At 40.1% G+C, this 20,646-nt stretch overlaps 1 protein-coding gene across 13 annotated transcripts in view; it reads left to right on the top strand.

Annotated features, from left to right (window-relative positions):
* Nucleotides 1–20,646, top strand: part of STAU1 (staufen double-stranded RNA binding protein 1) — an 81,943-nt gene that overhangs the window by 33,377 nt on the left and 27,920 nt on the right. For 4 of the 13 annotated variants that reach the window (XM_027046783.2, XM_027046786.2, XM_027046792.2 and 1 more), the window contains exons 2-7: nt 4,284–4,354; nt 10,515–10,803; nt 12,584–12,708; nt 15,685–15,889; nt 17,750–17,888; nt 19,472–19,658. In XM_027046783.2, coding sequence (XP_026902584.1) covers nt 10,599–10,803; nt 12,584–12,708; nt 15,685–15,889; nt 17,750–17,888; nt 19,472–19,658 — 861 coding nt within the window. In that variant the 5' untranslated portion in view covers nt 4,284–4,354; nt 10,515–10,598. Of the gene's footprint in view, nt 1–4,283; nt 4,355–10,514; nt 10,804–12,583; nt 12,709–15,684; nt 15,890–17,749; nt 17,889–19,471; nt 19,659–20,646 lie in introns of those variants that run through there. The other 9 variants (XM_053199841.1, XM_027046795.2, XM_027046787.2 and 6 more) reach the window with 8 other exon arrangements.

Genomic DNA, 20,646 nt, shown 5'->3' on the forward strand with positions numbered 1-20,646 from the left:
ACCCTATTCATCATTCCCTTGAAATAGTTTGAAGACTTACGGTGTCCTGGTTTGCTGTGATGGATTGATACAGTCAAACTAAAACTTTTAAGGTGATTCAGAGTTTGTGGAGTTGGGGGAACTACTTAGAAGTAAACGGGGAGAAGGAGGTTTCATGAACCTGTAGGAGGCTCTCCCCTAAATTATTGCTATAATCATTCATGAAGTTTGCTAAAAATGATTTATGAGCTGTAAATAAGGTTGTTGTTAAGAAAATCAGTTTCTTTATTTTTTTTTCATGTTTGTTTATTTTGAGAGAGAGAGAGCAGGGGAGGGGCAGAGAGGGAGAGAGAATCCCATGCAAGCTGTATGGGGTTCCATCTCATAAACTGAATTGTGAGATCATGACCTGAGCCAAAATGAAGAGTTCGGATGCTTAACAGACTGAGCCACTCAGGCACCCTGAACATGATTATCTTTAAAATTACAATATTCTACTTTATTGGATATGAGTTAACTAAACTTCCAATTAACTTTATAGGGCCAGGTAGCTGTTGCCCTCTTTGCCTCCTAGCCATTTCTAACATCCATTTCCTCACTGATGGTATTGGGAATATTTCATGTAACTTTCTGTTTGGTATTGAACTGCCTCCTGAACAGTTTCTTTTTTATTTTCTTTGAATTGCTGATCTCCTTGAATAGGAAGCCTCTTTGGTTCTCCACCCTGGCGGTAGTCCTCTCTTAGGGTTAGTTTTAAAAGGCTACATCAGTGAAATGAAACCTGTTGTTTGGATTTGGGGTTTTCATGAGTTGGTGTGTGAGTTTCCATTGTGTGTTTTAACCTCAACTGAGGTGACCGTGTAGTCTGTAATGACATACGTGTGTCTCATTAATCATGAAAAGGTGTTGGAAATGGGTCTTCTCTGGGGATGAAGTGAGCACATGCTCCTTCTTAAATTGTCTATATCGGCTCCCCTTAGGCACAAGCTTTTTGATTTAACTAGATCTTGTCTGATTTTCTCACAGTTTTACTTTTTGAAGTCCGTGCTTTCTATAGATTAAAATTAACTGAGGCATGAATTTTCTACTCTTGCAGATTCCACCCTGATACAAACAGGGCCATTGTCTGCTGATGGCATTGTGATTTCGTACAGAATGCTAGGCAGTCCTTTCCTCGGTCAGAAAGAAGATAATTTATATGTAGTGATAAGTCTGATTATGCCTGGAGGCTTATGTTCTTTGTTGCACAGTTTAACCAACTTGCTCATTGAAGCTCTGTGACCCTTCACCTAGATGACAAATAGAGTTAGGTAAATAGTTTCCTTTTGGTTTGTAGTATAGTGAACCTTTACAGTCTGGAACATTCAGAGTATGATTACTGGGTACTGATTTTCCTGTTAACAGACCTTACCTGTTTAAGCACCATACATAAAAAAAGAATAAATTTTTTTTGGAGGGAGGGATAAAGTTCTTTCTAATTTTGCTTTTTTTTTTCTTAATTTTTTTTCTTTTTTAAAATATTTTTTTAAATGTTTTATTTGGAGAGAGAGTGCATGTGCTCGAGAGAGAGTGGGGGAAGGGCAGAGAAAGAGGGGGATAGGGGACTCGAAGTGGCACAGAGCCCAGTGTGGGGCTTGATCTCACAGTTGAGAGATCATGACCTGAGCCAAAGTTGGATGCCTAACCCACTGAGCCACCCAGGTGCCCCAATAATGTGTTTTGACTGTGACTTAACATCATTTTATAATATCAGTTGCAGTGTACCCTAAGAAAGTGATGTTTAACAGCTAACCCTGGCATGGAATATCATACTTTACAAGCATTTCACCTACATTACCAGTTAATCCACCCGAGAAATACACAGTTATTATTTTACTATCATATGAAATTGGTGGTGGTAACCCCATTTAATATATTAAAAGGTTGAAGCCTCTTGCCCTATTAAATGAAGCATTTATCATCCAACTGAGCACCAGAGTTGGGACCCAAACTCAGATTTCCAGCCAGGAGTTTCCTTCCACCATACCAAACAACACTGTGCTTAGCTGGTTTGCCCTTATCCTAAATCAGCATTTTGCAGCTAAGGGGTCTTTGTGTTCTTATGTATCTTCTTTAGTTATGATGTGATGTGTGATCATAAATGATTTGTTACTACAAGTTAAAATGCCACTGTGAATTCTTAATTTAAGTTTGTGTTAGGTTCAAGGTTGTTCCTGTACAAATGTGAATTCCACAAGGACAGGGACTGTATCTTATTTGTGCACCCCTTTCTCCCCAGTGCCTAGGATACTGCCTGCATATAGGTGTTCAGTAATTGTTGAATGAATAAAGCAATGAATGTAATTCACTGTTTTGCATTCTAGTGTGTGTGCTTGAGTGGGAAAGAAAGAGATTTGGGCTTTACCCCCCCCAGTCTGTCTTCCCTACCACTGCTTAGAGAGAGTAAGTGCTGTGTAGATACACTGGAAACAATCATGACAGCTTGGGATTATCATTTGAAAATGGTTGAGGGATTTCAAAAACTGAGTTTGCTCACAGGAGTGTGAATGTGTATGAGTGTCAGCTATCCTTGTATTGTGTAAGTATGTCTGAAGTCCAAATGGTTGCACGCTGCTATATTTCTCTCCCCTCCTCCTTTTTTCTTTGTTGTAAAGTTGTTGGTGATTGTTTCTTACTGTTGTCATGATGTCAGATTCTAGCAGCTCCCTTTTTCCAGTCTTATTTATTTCATTCTAATTTTTTTTTTTAATTTTTTTAACGTTTATTTATTTTTGAGACAGAGAGAGACAGAGCATGAACAGGGGAGGGTCAGAGAAAGGGAGACACAGAATCCGAAACAGGCTCCAGGCTCTGAGCTGTCAGCACAGAGCCCGACGCGGGGCTCAAACTCACGGACCGTGAGATCATGACCTGAGCCGAAGTCGGACGCTTAACCGACTGAGCCACCCAGGGGCCCCTCATTCTAATTTTTTAAATTTCTGGGTTGGGCTAGAAAACTTAGATACCCAAACCTAACCGTAATGGTTCAGCACAGATAGGCTTGAACTAAGGCAAAGGCCCCAGGAGTAAAAGGCATGAGCTCTCCAGGGTGGTCTTAGCTATCTCTTTGGGCTGCTCAGAGGCCTTTTTCAGTTTCCACTAATGCTAGTCTTGTGAATGGGTGAGATTATGGAGCAACAGGATTCTAGATTGTTAAATTGTTAGCATAGTATACTATTTACAGAAGGAACTTTAATTGTTAAAATACTGTAAAACAAAGAATTTATTTTATTTCTGAAATTTTGGACAGTGAACAGCTATTTCCATCCTCTGTTAAGCCCCAATAGCAGTGAGGAATTGAAATGAATGAAATTACTTAATGTTGTAAAAATGCAAAAGGCATCTCAAGGTAAGGAGTTTTCTTTGTTACTGACTGCAACCCGGGTTTGAGCTGCGTATGTCCATTTATATGAGGATTTTTTTGAAAATACAATACAGTATTGTATATGTATCTTCTCTTTATGATTTTATTAATATTTTCTTTTCTCTAGCTTGATTGGAAGAATACTGTATAGAATACATATAACATACAAAGTATGTGTTACTCAACTGTTCATGTTGTTGGTAAGGCTTCTGGTCAACAGTTAGGCTATTAGTGAGTAAGTCTTCGGGGAGTGAAAAGTAAAAGCCTGAATTTTCCACTCTGTGGGGTGGGGCATCGGCACTCCTAACCCTCTTGTTCAAGGGACACCTGTACTACCCTTTAAAAAGGAAGATACCTGTAGCTAAATCAGACCTGAGAGTTTGAGAATTAAACTCTTATGTCTCCTGAAATCCAGTTCTAAAGAACGATTATGGTTTGGATTTACTAGAGGTAATGTGCTTTTTTGTATTGTGCAGTTTAATATAAGAATATTTATGTACAAAGTGCCTTTTTGTAAAGTTTCCCATGCAATTGTATTTGTATCATCAAGCATATGGTAATATTTATAACAGAATATTTAGCCAGTAGTTTAAAAAAATCCATAAGTTTAAAAATCAGGCTTGTGTGATCAGACAGTATATGATGTCCAGTTTCTTTCTTTAAAATTAGTTTCGAGGTATTCACAGCTCTCTCGTGGTCATGTCTCCACAAAGTACTCTTTACCCAGTTGGCAGTTGTATCTTTCCTGAATTCTGCAGTGTGCTGCTTTAAGCCATGACATCATGCTTTCAGACACTTCCCTACTTGTAAATTTTAGGTTTCCCCAAAACTTGAATAGTATATATCTTCATTTTCAGAAATGATCTACTCTAATAAATTATTATTGTTTCTTATTTTCTAGGAGTTTCCTAACCACATAACCTCTCAGAACTGAACCAAAACAACATTATTCCTGGAGCACCTCTTTTTAAGGTACACGTAATTTGGTGCTATAATTTCAGGCCTGTTCATAATCTAATATTTTTTGAACTCTTGAATGACTTGTGTGGAAAATGACTTTTATTTCTGGCTGTAATATTAGAGAAACAGAATAAATTGTATGCAGTTTGAATTCCTTCTCATTCTTGAGATTTAATTAGAAAGTAAATACAGGGAAGGTTGATGACTAGAGTGGAAAGCCCTTTAGCGTGTACTGCCATATACTTTAAATGTTGAGACATGAAAGTTGACCACCAAAACTGTCTTTTTTTTTTTCTTTTTTTTGAGATTATTTATTTTGAGAGAGAGATAGAGTAAGCACACGCACGCCAGCAGGGAAGGGACAGAGAGAGAGAACCCCAAGCAGGCTCTATGCTGTCAGCACAGAGCCCAGTGCAGGGCTAGAACTCACGAACCATGAGATCATGACCTGAGTCAAAGTTCAAGAGTCAGATGCTCAATTGACTGAGCTCTCCAGGTGCCCCTAAAGTTGTCATTAAACATAACTTGGTTGGTGAGCATCCTGATTATAGTGGCTTTTGTCGTTTGCCTTTCAGATTGTTAATGTAAAACTTGGTTTTCAAACTTGTGGAACTAATCCAACATTGTTTTCTGTCATGAGACAGGGTTATGAATCAAGTTCCATTTACCACTGGCTGCTTGTGATGATCTGGACCAAAAAGATTTTACAGTTTTATGTCAGGGCACTGTGAAATACACTGCACCTGTCATACTGCCTTTTGTTTTTAGCACTTTACCTCAGAGCTAAAAGCATATCATTATACCGTATCCCCGAGGTAGTGATTAGTGGACAAGTTAAACCCAGCTTTCTTTGGGAATGAGGAAATTGAAGCATAAGGAAATTAGAGAAGTTGTACCAGGCTCAGTGAATGGATTTACACTGCGTTTATTTAATGCTTTTCTTTTCAAAAAACTGAATAACTGTTACAATGCCTCAGGATTTTTTCATTGTTTCAGCTCTCAGATTGCTACAGCTAAAGCCTTGTCAAATATCCTACTACAAGGTGTCTGGGGAAACTGAGGCACCAGGCAGTGGATTGCCAAGAATTAGGTGGATAATTGCTATTTTGTTTGGGAGTAGAACTGAAAGCCACAACTCAGAAGTTTGATCTGATTTAACATCGTTGGTTGCTACTTAGCAGCAAGGCTGGTTTCTTAGAAACTGGGTCTTGACTCTGGTCTGTTTTGCATGAAGATGATGGTAAATGCAGTCGTGTTTCTAGGTAGTCGGCACATAGTTACAGAGTACAATTTCCCTTTCTGAAAGGAAAAGCCAGTTAACTTTATATTAAACTAAGCCCCTTCCTATTTAAGAATAGGTCACACAGTACTACTCTCCAGCAAATCATGAATAGTTATTCATTTTGGTTGGTTTAAAACATTTTTTATGTTTTTATAAGTTTAGATTTTAAAAAACACTTCCGTGTTTACAAGAAATAATGTGTTTGACTTTAGTAATTTTTAAGAATTCCTCCTAGGGAATGGGAGAGAGGAGGTTGATAAGGTTTCAAAGCTAGGAAAAAAGTAAGGTTTGCAGCTTATTGGGCTGTAGAGGTAAAGTTTTTTTCATCTTAGTATACAGTTTGGTGTGATGGTTTTTATAGGATGAACAATTGAGAATGAATTCTCTTTTAGGAAGTGTTTCTTTAAACAGACCACCCAGTGGTTACATTTGTGTGGAAGGAAAAGCCTCCGCTTCCCACTTGGCACTGAGCCACGTTTGAGACAGGAGCCACATTCAGTCACTTGGATGCAAAGATCTTAACAGCCTGAGCTTCCAGGCATTATTTTTGGCTGATTTTTATTGTTTTGCAAGTGATTATGCCTCCTTGGGGCTACTTGTCCCGTCTTTCTTTTGAGCACCAAGTACGTAGTGGTCTGTTTTGTTTTTCCCTCTGTCTTAAGTAGATGGGTCATATTTCTTTTAAAGAACCTTTTAATTATCGGGTAATTTGATATATGGGCCTGCTATGGGATATTATTTGCTTGATAATGCTGTTATCTTTTTAGAATTGATTATGTAGGAGTACAGCGATTGCTGTGTTTCTGTTTTTGCAGCTGCCTTGCCTACAGGTGTTTGGATGATGTTTGGAGTCAATGAATTGCTATTCTGGGAATCAGAGTGGGGATGGTGGGTGCTGGTAGGGGTGAAGATAGGGAGATAGGGTGAGTTTATTTGTAGAAAACATATGACTGCATTGCAATTTCTAAGGTGTGTCCACAGAGGATCTTGGAAATAACTGTTGAATTTAAAGGAATGATGTGGGCATTTTAGATGTATTTTAAGGCTATTGTACTACTCTTGCATTTGTGTACCCATGCTATGTAAGATTTGAGGGAGGACTTTGAAGGAAGAGGTATTTACTAAAATGTTTGTGGCTATCGTAAAAGCTTGTCCAGAATTGGGATGACTTTTTCTTTTCCTTTTTTCTTTCACACACCTTGTTTGGAAACATTGCTTACGGCAAAGGGGAATGATGTGTTGAATACAAAAGTAAAGTCATATATTACGGTAGCTACAAATTGGATATTAAAAATGATGTTCTTCCATAATTGCTGAAGTAGTTGTTTCATATGACAACATTTAACAACCTGGTAGTTGAAAGTAAGACTAAGCACCCTTATAGATATTTCTGTAAACTATTTCTGGAAGGATCAGCCTTCTTGTGTATTAAACAGATCACTCATTGCATTCACTATGGCCTAGACTTGGTAAATCACTGCTGAGTGAGGAATTTGCATTTGTGCCTCATCACTTTTTAACACATTACTTGTAATCTCTTTCTTTCTTTATTTTGAAAGAGAGAGTGAGAGTGTGCGTGTGAGCAGGGGAGGTGCAGAGAGAAAACGAGAAAGAATCTCAAGCAGGATCTGCACTGTCAGCATAGAGCCCCATGTGGGGCTCGATCTCACGGTTGGTGAGATCACAACCTGAGCCAAAAGCAAGAGTCAGATGCTCAACCGACTGAGCCACCCAGGCACCCCACGTAGATATAATTTTTTAAAAATGCTTTTGTAGTATTCATGTACCCATATTCCCCTTCCCTACTACCCATTAAAAAGTACTTGACACTTGTAAAAAGGAAGCTGCCAGCCAAAGTGAGACTCTTTGTTTTTATAAGAAGACTTTTGTATCACCAAGCCAAATTTGGGACTTGGGGGAGTTGGAATTAGGAGTCTTTTAAAAAAGATGGTACCCCTAACTCTGCCCTATCACTCCTCTGTGTTATAGTGCTGATTATTTGTGCTAGATAAATATAAGGATTTGAGAATAAGATGAACATATTATCCTGAGTTGGTGTCTAAAGCTCTTCAAATAAGAGAAACCAGGAGATTAAAGGCCCTCATCTGTGCTGGAGGCAGGGAAAGAGCAACGCAACACAGGCTTAACAGTTAAAGGTGTTTCCAGAGCTGGGGGAAACTGAAGTCTTTGTGTTTTCAATTTTCAACCTAATTTTACTGTGTGTAAAATATTGTTCTTTTATAAGAAAACTAACAAATCATTTTAATCTCTTTTGAGTCCCTAATGTGTCTGGTGGAAAGTAATCCTTAAAGATAGGCTCAAAAGAAAAGACAAGTTTTCATTTAAGGTTTTAATCTTCGGGACAGAGTACTGAACAGCAACAGATTCTACATTTATACAGAAGTAGTATCTTCAGAATTCCATGATTCCACTAAATGCTGCTGTGAACTGTATAATTAGCAGTAGTGAAAAGCTTTATTTGTTCAAATTATGTGGGTAAATAGTATATTTTACCCTATTTGTAAACTACGTTAGCTGCCTGGCTTCTCTTTGGGAGGGGAACATCTGTTTGGGTAAAATATTAGCCTCAAAATTTTTTTTAGAGCCTTTTGAAATGAAAAGGAGATTTTCTTTTCCTAAAAATATAAGCTATTTATTAAATTAGTAATATTTTATTTTGTTGGTTGGTATATGTATACTCAAAATAGCATCCCTGGTCCCTCTATCCACTAGATCCCAGTAGGTCATCCCATCCTCCAGTTGTGACAAACAATATCTCCAGACATTGTAAGATGTCTTTGGGGACGAAAATTGTCACCTCTTTAGAACCACTGCATTAGCTTCTCTTTTCAGGCTTAAAGACACATAGAAGTGTTCATGTGCTAATGAGTACTGTTTGTTGAATTTTACTATTGGTCATGGTGGAAATTAAAAATTTGTAAATTACTAGGGTTTTAGGAAGTTTCTATTTGCTGTTTTGAACTACTTGTTTCAACCAGTTGTTATAAAGATACAATGCCAGGTGAAGATGAGGTTAACATTTTGGGGGCAGTCTTAATTAAAGGCCATTTGTTCCCTTTTTCAACTTCTAGAAAATCTGTGTATTTATGTCTGTGACTGGAGATGCTGGTTGTGGGCCTGCTGTAGACAGCATTAGCCAAAACAGATCCCCTGGGGCCCTACCCTTTCTAAATTTAGTTCATTCATTCAGTCTCCTCCTCTGAGAGCCACCCAGGGCAGGGTTGGGCTGCTGCTTATGGGATGGCAGGTAGGCTCTGGAGCAGACGCTTTGCTTTTGACTTTTTTTTTGACCTGTAACCAGCGGTTGGTGTTGTGCAGTTGTGAGTGCACTATAGATGATTTGGGGAAGGGGTGGGGGAAATGCCATTGAGGCAAAGTGTAGAAAGAGGGGGTGCAGGTGGGTGGGGGGGCATTGAGAGAGAAATATTTCTATTTTGACAGCTGAAGGAAATCAGAATAATGACACAAGGTCCTAGCTAATTTTTGGGTGGTTCTGGACTTGTTTCTTGACATTGGCAACTTGTCTGCCAGAACGGTTATCTAGTCTTCAGTGGACCTCGTCTGTCACTTTGTTCTGACTCCAAAAGTAAACAAAGGAATAACTGCAGTATGGGGGATTTTGGTGAACAAGGTGGTGCTTAGGTCTGTATATCCAAAGTCATGTTTCAGCTGAGGTATTTGGGTTGTTGTTTTTAGTTTTGCAGTTCTTTTTGCTCTCAGCAAGAGAGAATGTGCCAGAACTTCTCAAGTAACTTAATTGTGGTCCTTCATCTCTTTCTAAAGATCCAGCTTTAATTAAAAATCATCTTGAGACTGTTAAAAAAATTAAAGTAACACTCTATAATAGAACTTTTGATTTGTTTGCTGGTTTCTGTTTTGATTGCCTTTTTCTACTCTCTGTTGCTACTGGTTATTTTTGAGTACTTTTGACTTGCTTAAACATTTTCAGCTTTTTGAAGGATGGCCATGAACGTAAGCAGAACTGCCCTTATTTTTGACTTAGGAGGAAATTTAAATGTAATAGAAGTAATGCGTTTGGAACTTATAAGATGAAGTAAACCATCTCCTCTGCTTCCTGGGTCCCACTGCCCAGCCACACCGATGCAATGGCCAGTCTGAAATCTGTTCCTCTCTTCTTCCTCTTTGCCACTTTTGCTTTTAATAGTACAAAGGCTATAGAATGTTCTTTACTATTCAGATGATTTCTCAGGATCTTGCGTATTAATGTAGATGCAACAGTTTTGTTTGTGGTCTGTAACTAAATGAGACATCTAGACAAACCTCGTAGGAAAAAAAATAGATCTTTTGTCATCATGAGGAAAAAGCAGCAGCAAAAGTGAGAAACTCTTCTCTTTCTTCAGTGAGCTTAAAGGAAAACTGTAAGGGCACCAGTCAGCACATGGCCCTTCCATGGAAGCAGTGTTTACAAATTCCGCATTAAAGGGTCTTACGAACCCATTTTGCTTTCAGCTTCTTACAATTTTGAGGCCAGAAATCTTTACCATATCCTATATGGTATGGAAATCCTCTCCGTATTTTTTAATTTGCCATTTTGAATATAAACTATAGTTCATAGCTCTTAATATTCAATAGTGAATGTCATTTCACCCTACTGGATTCTCTTTATAAAATGAACACGCAGAGCCTATGGGTATTGTAAGTCCTTTAAAAGCACTGTGAGAAAGTCACGAGGCCAGGAACCTCACTGTATACCAAGGAGAGAAACACTTCTAATACATCAACATAGCTACAGGCCTAACGGGACTAATTTCATTCTTGAGTAGGTGACACCAATTTTGACTGAATATTGGCGATTACATATCTCCTCTATAATTTACCTTTTTATTTTCTTTCCCTTACAACTTTTAGGTAGAACTTTAGACTTCATAGCACTGAATTAACCTGCACTGAAAGCTGTTTACCTGCAGTTGTTCACTTTTGTTGAAAGTGACCATGTCTCAAGTTCAAGTGCAAGTTCAGAACCCATCTGCTGCTCTCTCAGGGAGCCAAATACTGAACAAGAACCAGTCTCTTCTCTCACAGCCTTTGATGAGTATTCCTTCTACTGCTAGCTCTCTGCCCTCTGAAAATGCAGGTAGACCTATTCAAAACTCTGCTTTACCCTCTGCATCTATCACACCCACCAGTGCAGCTGCAGGTAAGCGTATGAATCCAAGTGTCTTCTTTTTCAAATGTTTTCTTAGCCTGTTTTCTGATCTGATAAGTAGACTGCAGATGTAGGGAACTCTCACATTACCTTCAAGAAGCAGAAGAAAGTATTAACATCCATGCTTCTTTTTTCCAGATATAAAACACTGGTTGTATATTGGGTTGATGGAGGCCTGAGTTGACAGACCACTTCAAAGTGTAAGAAAGAGAATTGAAAAGTAAACTATAAAACCTAGTTGGTTATAAAGTGGTGTCTAGCAGAAAGAATTGAACAGTAAATACCACTCTGGATATTTGTTGTTTTATGGGAAAATTCTGCTTTAAAAATTATTTCCCAGAACTGACCACGAATTCTTGTATGTGTGAGCCTCCATTTTATATGCCTTTGAGATTACATCCCAGGCAAGGGGGCAGCCACATTTACTGGAAAGCCAGAGAGTATTGGCATTTGTTAGTTTTTATTTTGAACAAGTGAGTTTAAGTTGAGGTTCCAGAGGTAGTTCAGAAATCACAGTGAGGACCCATTAGAAATTGAACACTGAAGCAGAGAGTTTTAGAGAGGGAGTAAGTTCGGAAGCATTTAAATCTGATTATTAAGAAAATAAAAAAGAACTAAATGTGCTTGTCGATGGGGTGCCTGGCCCGCTCAGTCAGTAGAGCACGTGACCCTTGATCTTGGTCATGAGTTCGAGCCCTGCATTGGGTGTAGAGATTACTTAAAAACAAAACTAAAAAAGGAAATAATAGCAAATAAATGTGCTCATCGGTGAGAAAAGACTTGAAACACCTGAAAAATAAACAGACCTGAAAACAAATGTTCTGCTTCCCAACCCTCCCCCAAAGTGGTAAAACCAATTAAATGGGGTGTCAGCATGGGTGTCTCCATACCAGAGTCACCTTCTAACACATCTCTCAACCCCTTGTGTTTGACAATTTCCCTTGCATTTCCTCTTTCATTTCTCATTTCCTTTACTTTATAAATCTGTTCTTAGAGTGTTGGCTCACCCCACTCTCAGCTGCATGGCATCTGTCACACTACCTCTAGACTTCCGTGGATTGGCTCACCGGGTAGCAGTCTTGACTGGTCATGATAACCTAAGAATTCAGTTTTCCCCAAATTTGCCGTCACAGACCATCTTAAAAGGAAATGTTATAGACTGTTTCAGTCCTCTGGGATTTACTGCCTTTTCTTCTAATGTGTTCTTATATCCACATCCTATTACTCCTGCCCACCACGGACATTTTATTTTACTTGTAGAATTCTCTGAAGTAGATAAGGTCTGAGGATGGCAGCCTCTGAGAGAAGACTAGGAATGAGACACTAGCTGTGTAGAAAACGACAGTCATTGTTTGAGAGATGGTATTGGCATGTTGAGTTTTGCGAAATAACGAACAGGGTACAGCTGACAGCTGTTGTGAGAACCAGTGTGTCTGTGCTCAAAAGACCTCCTTGTTATTCCCTTGGTTGGTTATAATACCAGGGCTGCCTCTGATTTAAATCTTGCTTGCCTGCCATGGGTTAGTTATTCCCCTGCCTTCTGTTCTCTCTTTGGAAGACCTGCCCTCTCCTAGGTTACCTGGCTTCAGCTGGTCCGGAGAAGACCCCAGCTGTGTATTCAGGCAGGTGCCCCCTTGTGGTTTGCAGTTGTGCGTCACTGCTGCTCTGAATCCTTAAGACCTTCCGTTTTCCCCTGTTTTTTCATGTCCCTGGGAGAGCAGCAGTCCTATATACTGCTAGTTGACTTCATTGCTCTTACGTTATTTTTCAGTTCCTTCTAGCATGGCACACCCCAAAGAGAAAACCCCAATGTGTCTTGTGAATGAGTTAGCCCGTTTCAACAAGATTCAGCCTGAGTATAAGCTTTTGCGTGAGCAAGGTCCAGCTCACTGTAAGGTAAATATTGTGCTTGTGCATTTATAACCCACCAGGAATGTTTTCTGTTTTTTATACTGCTCCACATGGTGCTGTGGTTCAGAATACATATTTTCAAACCACTGAGGCTGTCTTCAGGAGATGCCAAAGTATAGATTTTTGGCAAGTCGCTTCTCTTGACCCTTGCAGAATGGGTCAAAGAAAAGATATGCTTCTTTTTGGGAACTCCAGTTAGCATGTGGTTGTGTTTAGGATTCTGAGTAGGGACCATTCCCAAGCCCCTGTGAATGATTTCCCGTGAATTTTCCAGGCTCTGGGTCTCCTGGCTGCAGCCTGCCTCTGGCTCCTTTCCTGCTTGTTTTCACGTGTACCTTACTTAGGCTGGGCCGGGATAGGAGGGGAACAGGAAATCCATTTTCCCACTTGTTAGCCATTCAGGTAAAAGGTTTGAAAATGAGAGGTAGAAATTAGTCTCCAAGTGAGTCAGTCCTTTGGACTGTCTCTGACTTCACTTATCCTTGTCCTTCCCCTTATCTTAGAGAATGGAAGACTGTAACTTAAATTTTTTACTATTTGCTATTTGGGAATTCAGTCTTTGAAGCTTGTTTGATAATGTAAATCTTGGAACTTAAATGTGTGCATATCTGGCTTTATCTTTGCAGCTGCAGTATGAGAGAGGGTGTGGTATGAGAGAAGGAATCCGGCCTCCTATTTCTGATCCTAGCCTTGCAGTAAACCTAATTAAGGATGAATTATTGGTCTCTTTATGCCTCATTTTTCTTGACGTGCAAACCTCAGGCCTTGAATGATATCAAGTTTCTCTTTTAATTTGACTAAAAGTAACATCAGCCATAATCCTAAATAGGTACCTTAGTGTGGTGAGGTGAGTCACCTTTGGTGTCAGGCAAATCTGGGTTTAAATCTCAGCTCCTTACTAACTATGTGACCTTGGGCAAGCTACTACTGTTTTTTGAACCTCAGTTTCCTCATCTGTAAAATGGGGATAATACCTGCCCAAATGGGTCTACTGTGAAAATTAAACCAGAGAATATATGTTAAAGTGTGGAGCACAATGCCTGACAGTTAGTAGATGCTTGAGAGATGGTAGCTATTACTGTTATGCATTTCAGAAACACAAATTTCTACTCACATGAAGCTAGTTTTCACATTTTTCTAAAGCATAGTGATATTTGAAAGGTTTCTTTACTTTTGGAAGGCAATTAGTGATTTCCTATAACTTCTGTTTCTTCTACAGGATTTTTTTTGCAGACCTTAACTTTGGGATTCCCTTTTATTAACTGTTCTTGGTATTTTTTGAAATACGCACTTTCTCACCTAACCTTTAGTGGTGTGTTAGGTAATTTGGCTGTGTGTTCAATCTGTAACTGCACTTTTATTTACAAGTTGTTCAAAGACGAGAAGTTATTCCCTCCTCGGTGACTATTACACTATTTATTTAAAAATCAGTGGTCTGATGTACTTTTAATTCTATTAAAACCAAGATTCTAACCTTGTTACCAACCCTCTACACAGAAAGGCAGCAGAGTGGCAACAGCGCTGGCGGGGAAAGTCCTGGAGAAAGGCAAAACTGTTAATGGAATTAACCCTTTTTTGTTTTTTAGCTTTTTCCCTTTAAATGTCTTTCCACGAACGGATCCTGAAAATGCCCCAGGGATGGCACAGCGTAGGCTTCTGCTGTCTGGCTGTTAGGCCAGCCAGGATTTTCAGTCCACGCTAGTGGTGCCTAAATGAGTAACCTTGTGAACTGCAGCAGAAATACAGGGGACCCCTAGTGTTTCCACTGGGGTGAAGGATTCTTTCATTTTCCCCCTTTAGTGGAAGCTGTGTACTGAGGGAATCCTGAAGTTAAGACCTACAAGAAAAGTCAGCTGTGAAGGCACATCGCGCCCATCCCTTTAGGCACCAAATTTAAGTGATCTGGACATGTTCAGAGGAGCACATTCACATTAAATTATTCACAGTAAATTATTTGCAAATGAAACAGTGATATCCAGTGATAAAGAAAAGCAGAAAAACAAAAGCTCCAGTTGGTTTTGCTAAATTCTTAAGTAGTGAGTCTCAAACTTTGCAGTGCGTCAGAATCACTAGGGGAGCTTATTAAAGAATACTTGCCTAGGGTCTCCGCTCTTGCTTCTCAGTCGAAGTCCCTGGACATGTATATTTTACTAAGCTTCCTAAGATAAGCACCAAAGTTAAAGAATCACTGTGCTATGATGGGTCATAGTTTTTGACAGAATATTCAGTTCTGATAGGATTAACATAACCTAATTTCAAGAACAGAGTGTGTATTTGGGTAACCTTTATACTTAAAAAGGAATAAAGAGGCTTGCCATTGTCAGCGTTTGCTGAGGGCAAAATCAGCTGTTTTGGACGCCTCCTTGAGTTCAGAAACGTTTCTAGATCTTTGCTTGCTACTGATTGGATTTTCTTCCCCAAATGGAGGCAGTGTCTGAATAGTATAGTCTTAGGAAAATAGAAGGCAACTTTTTAGAACCTGGCTCACATTCCCAAATTCATTCTAGTTTTTGTCCTGCTAGGGTTGTTTTCAGACGAGACCACAAACACGAGAACATCAAAACAAACGTCTTAATTTGCATGAGATACTACTTTGTGTCTAAATCAAGTTTGCTGAATTTCTTCCCTGAGAAGTAATTGGAAGACAACTTCTGTTTGGCTGACTTCCAAATTAGCATCTAATATTTTAATATAGGGGAAAACATTTTTTTTTAAATCTCTGTACTTACCTCCATTTTTCAAAGCATAGTTTTGTCATAGAGTGTTGTTCAATGCCAGTCAATGAGACATGTATCTTTTTGTGTTTATAAAAATAACAAAAAATGGGAGTGAGGGAGTAATTTGCCAAGGTAATGACCAGGCCTTTTAAACCATGACCATAAACAATGTTCCAGGTCCAAGCGACATATTACAGTCAACCTCAGGTATCGTGAATTGAGAGCTCACAATTTTCATTTGTAGGTGTTTACAGTACAGCTAACACTTGGAGATCAGCACTGGGAAGCTGAAGGAACTAGTGTTAAAAAAGCCCAGCACACAGCTGCTGCCAAAGCTTTGGAAGGAACAAAATTTCCTAAACCCATAGTCCGCCCTTTTCGTAGCGAAGGAAGGAATCCAGGTATTATGCGTGGGCCAAGACAGGTTCCTTTCAGAAGTGTGTCTAGAGGTACCCATTTAGTATGTATATGCATTCTTTCATAACTAACTTACTGACTTTGCAAGCACGGTTTCTACACTACCAGTGGCAAACGCTTACCTTTTTAGAATCCTTAACCATACTCCAAAGCATTGGTTCCCAGTCTCTGGTCTCTTGACTCCTGAGGATCTGGAAAGAAGGTCCTGAGAGGTAGTGGTGTCACCAAACAATGGCTAAGATTGCAGAGAAGCCTAGTGAAAAAATTGCCAAGAATGTAGGCCTTAGCTGGAATCACTTCAACCCAGTGTGGAAATACCAATTATAACATGTTGATCAGAAACGCAGATTGTCATTTACACGTCTCCTGATCATCAAAAAGAATGAGAAAATGACTTAAATATGTATTACTTAAATACTATTAGTAGATAACACCTCTTCAAACAAGGGACCGAAGGAGGGAGAAGACTAATAAAGAAGAGCTTCTGGTAAAAGCTTGGGGACCATTGACCTGTTGCTGTGGATGGAAGTGGCTGAGCCACGTTACCACCAGGCACACGAAGCCATCCCAGTCCCTTTGTACGTAGGAAGGAATCCGGGAGATTTCAGCCACACCTTCCTTGTTGCTTTTGATTTCTTTGTGGTATTTCAGATTCATTCTCCACTGCAGGTAAATTTTATGGGTCAGAACTGTTCTTGAGATGATTCAGGTTATGCTTAGTAAGAACCTGTATGAATCATATAAAAAATATAATTCTGAAAGTAAGAAGAGAGAGGCTGGTTACTTCTGTGACCTTTTGATTTTGCAAATCCAAAAATATTCTTATAAATTTGATTCATGCACTAAATTTAGTTGAACCAGTTCCTAGTACAGAATCAAGTCTTTTTTGTTGCTGTTGTTTTCTTCTACATACCTCCTAAAGAGGCATTTTAAAGTGGATTTTTGTGTGCATTTAAGTTGAACTTTGCCATTGCTAGTGTTGTTCTGTGTTTGATGTGAAAGTGTTGTTCTTAGATGTGATTGTGCGCTCACACTACTCTTTCCAGCCTGGTTTTTCTTTTAAATGTTTTTAAAGGTTTATGAATTGGATGAACTGAGAGAAAAAAAAAATTGGGAAACGAACAGTGTGTGTGTTTTCTACAGTTGATGATTGTGAGATAACCCAAATTATACTTGGCTCTTATTTATATGGAAACAGAACTCCTTTTCCTAACAAGTATGCTCACAGGTCAAATCCCATCGTAAATACTGAGATTGGAAATATCTGAATGTTTTGTGACCCTCATCTGACTTCTCCAGATAGAATTTACTTGCCTCCTCCTTCTTAATGCCACACCTTTCCTTATAGCACACCTCCTGTTGGTCCTCTGGGGGTAAGAATTGTGTCCCTTAGCACCGTGCTTTCCATCCAGTTACTGCTTAGAAAGTGCATTGTTCGATGAAGTAGTGTGCAATAAACATACTTCTAAGTGTAAGCCAATAACCCAGCGAGTCAGTACAACCAGAGTTATATCGGCTAAGGATTCCCAAACAGTAAAATGATTTGGACAGTCACATGGGATTTTTTTTTTAATCGTGGAATTTGATGTGTATTGGAACTGATATCTAATAACTGGAATGAGTGACTTTCTCTGGTAATGTCTTATGCTAGTTGCTGCCCCTCTAATAGCTCTTACACTGTATTTTGTGCTGTTGACTGTGTATTAATATCTAGAAATCACAGCAGATTCTTGGATTTCCTGACCTGATGCCTAGCAGTGAAGTACTTAGATACTTTCCTGAAATGCATCATGAATCCAGTTAGTAGAAAGCATGCTATTCTTTCTGATTTTAGTAACTGTCATTCTCATGTCAGAAAATAACCAGTTCTCTGTGTTGCTTCTGTATTGCAGAAAGCATAACCCCTACTGTAGAGCTAAATGCACTGTGCATGAAACTTGGAAAAAAACCAATGTATAAGCCTGTCGACCCTTACTCTCGGATGCAGTCCACCTATAACTACAACATGAGAGGAGGTGCTTATCCCCCAAGGTATGTGCCTGTTTTACTTATTTATAGGGCAAGAGAGAATGGAGGAGGGGCAGAGAGAGGAGGAGAGAATCCCAAGCAGGCTCCACGCCTGGCACAGAGCCCAACACGGGGCTCCGTGTCACAACTGTGAGACTGTGACATGAGCTGAAACCAAGAGTTGGACGCTCAACCGACTGAGCCACCCAGGTGCCGCTGTTTGTTTTAAGTACAGGTGAAGATATATCTCATTTCTGACATGGAAGAAGAAAATCTGTAGACTGTGGAGCACACAACGATTTGGTCATCTTCAGGCTTGCCAAATGCTGAAGTCATCTTAATCGTGGTGCCTTTGGAACTGTGTCTTGATGCCTGCTCCTTTACCTTCTGTCACTGGCAAGAGCCTGAGTGTGCTCCTCACTAGCAGTATGGCTGTGCCCTGAAACCATCTGGTTAAAGATCACCTTTCTAACTGCTTTTTGTAACTGAGTCATATTTGAGCGTGATTCCCACAAACACCAAGATTCTCAGCATTCATAGATTTGTTGATTATTGTTTATTGGGTACTTTTTGGCTTTGCATTTATGTGCTTGGTAACAGCTTTGGAGTACAGGTCCAGCAAAATACTAATCGAAACCCGAAACTATGTGTAAAAAGCCTCCTGTTGGGCAATCGTGAGATGTTAGCGGATAGGTTGATGATGGGAATGGAAGTCTTCCTTTCCCTGCCTGACTTGAATGGAGGCAAAGCCACTTAAAAAATGTAAGCTCTGGGGGCGCCTGGGTGGCTCATTCGGTTAAGCAGCCGACTCTTGATTCCAGCTCAGGTCATGATCTCACAGTCTGTGAGTTTCGAGCCCTGCATTGGGCTCTGCGCTGTCAGATTCTTGGGATTCTTCTCTCCCCCTCCCTCCACCCCTCCCCTGTTCGTTTTCTCTGTCTCTCTAAATAAACTTTAAAAAATGTAAGCTCTGACATGTAGAGGCCAGGTTCTGCCAGGCTGTAGGCTGTTGGGATTTCTAGAAATGAGGGTCCTTCCAAAAAAATTTCTGTTAAAAAATTCCCAGGGGCACCTGGGTGGCTCATTCGGTTAGGCATTAGACTCTTGATTCCGGCTCAGCTCATAATCTCGTGGTTTGTGGGTTTGAGCCCCACACCGGGGTCTGCGCTGTGTGGAGCCTCCTTGGGAGTGTCTCTCTCTCTTTCCCTCTCTCTCAAAATAAATACATAAAGCATTAAAAAAAAAATTCCCAGGCTTTTCTGGAGACAGGCAAGGGTGTCTCTCAGATATGAGAAAATAGAGCAAGTTTTCTACCTTAAGCCAAAGTCTAATTTTGTAAATTTGGGTTACATTATAAATTGAACTCATGTAGTCTATAAGGTGTTTTTGTGGAACATAAGTTTGCTTGCTAGACAGTATTTGCCAGTTCTAATCCAGTGTAAGCTTGTGAAGTCTCTGGATATACTGATGAGGAGTCATTATTGGCAAGCAGGTCCTGATGTGATTAGGACCCGTGATGAAGGAAAGACCTGGGATTTGCCAGGGAGCGTATGGGTGACTTACTGATCTGAGATTGTAATTCTGCTAAGACCCCCTTTTACTTTCAGGTACTTTTACCCATTTCCAGTACCGCCTTTACTTTATCAAGTTGAGCTTTCCGTGGGAGGACAGCAGTTCAGTGGGAAAGGAAAGACAAGACAGGCTGCAAAACATGATGCTGCTGCGAAAGCCTTGCGGACCCTGCAAAGCGAGCCCCCACCGGAGAGGCTGGAGGTGAGGCGGGTGGGCGAGCAGGTGAGTGGTAAAGGTGTCCTCTCCAGTGGCTTTTTCTGAGAAGCACTGAGAGCTGTCCGGAATTTTTGTGATTTGGCAGCTTGCATGATTTTGTACTCTATAGCCTTTTGGCCTTTCTTCCCCACCCCCCCTTAAAAAAATGTCTTAGCAAGAAAGTCAGATGCCTGCTTTTTCACTCTATGGCATAGTTTTGAGTGAACATGGTAGAAAGATTGTGACTCAATTGAGTTGTGAAGCACATGCCCGGAGGAATTCTTTGGTGGTAAAGGTTACTCTTGTCAGAACCTACTGCGGTTTATGGCACCAGCTTAGAGAATTTTCTGAAGCCGTTTTTGACCAGCTACTCTGACATATCAGAGTGCCGGTTATCTGTTGCTGCGTGATAAGCCATTACAAACTTTAGTGGCTTAACCACCTGTAGGCATTTATTTTGCTCACAAATCTGCCATTTAGGCAGGGCTTGGCACCCAGCTGGTCTCTCCCCTACACAGCTCTGGCTAAGGTGGCTCCACAGGGGCCAGAGGATCACTTCCAAGATGGCTCCCTCACAAGACTGGTAAGTTGATGCTGGCTGTCTGCTGAGACTGAAGCAGGGGCTGTGGTCCTGAGAGGACCTCAGTTCCTCTCTTAACTACCCTGTGCAGAGACTGCTGACCCACGGGATGGGATGGTGCTGGGTTCCAAGTATCCTAGAAGACAGGAAATGGAAGCAGCTTCCAGTTTTTAAGGCCTGGGCCCAGAAATCCCCCACAGCATTGCTTCTGCTGTATCTATAGGTCAAGCAGGCACAGAGCCCAGATTCAAAAGGAGGAGATACAGAAACTCACTTTTTATAATTAAGCAAAATTCACATAACATAAATTCACAGTTTTAACCAGTTTAAGCGTACGGCTCAGTTGTTTTTATTTGGTACATTGACAATGTTAAGTAAGAACCTCACTTCTGGATGAGAAGAGTGTCAGAGAATTTGGGGGCCAGGTTTTAAAAA

This window comes from Acinonyx jubatus, chromosome A3 (genome assembly GCF_027475565.1).
Source record: "Acinonyx jubatus isolate Ajub_Pintada_27869175 chromosome A3, VMU_Ajub_asm_v1.0, whole genome shotgun sequence".
Taxonomy (NCBI): Eukaryota; Metazoa; Chordata; class Mammalia; order Carnivora; family Felidae; genus Acinonyx; species Acinonyx jubatus.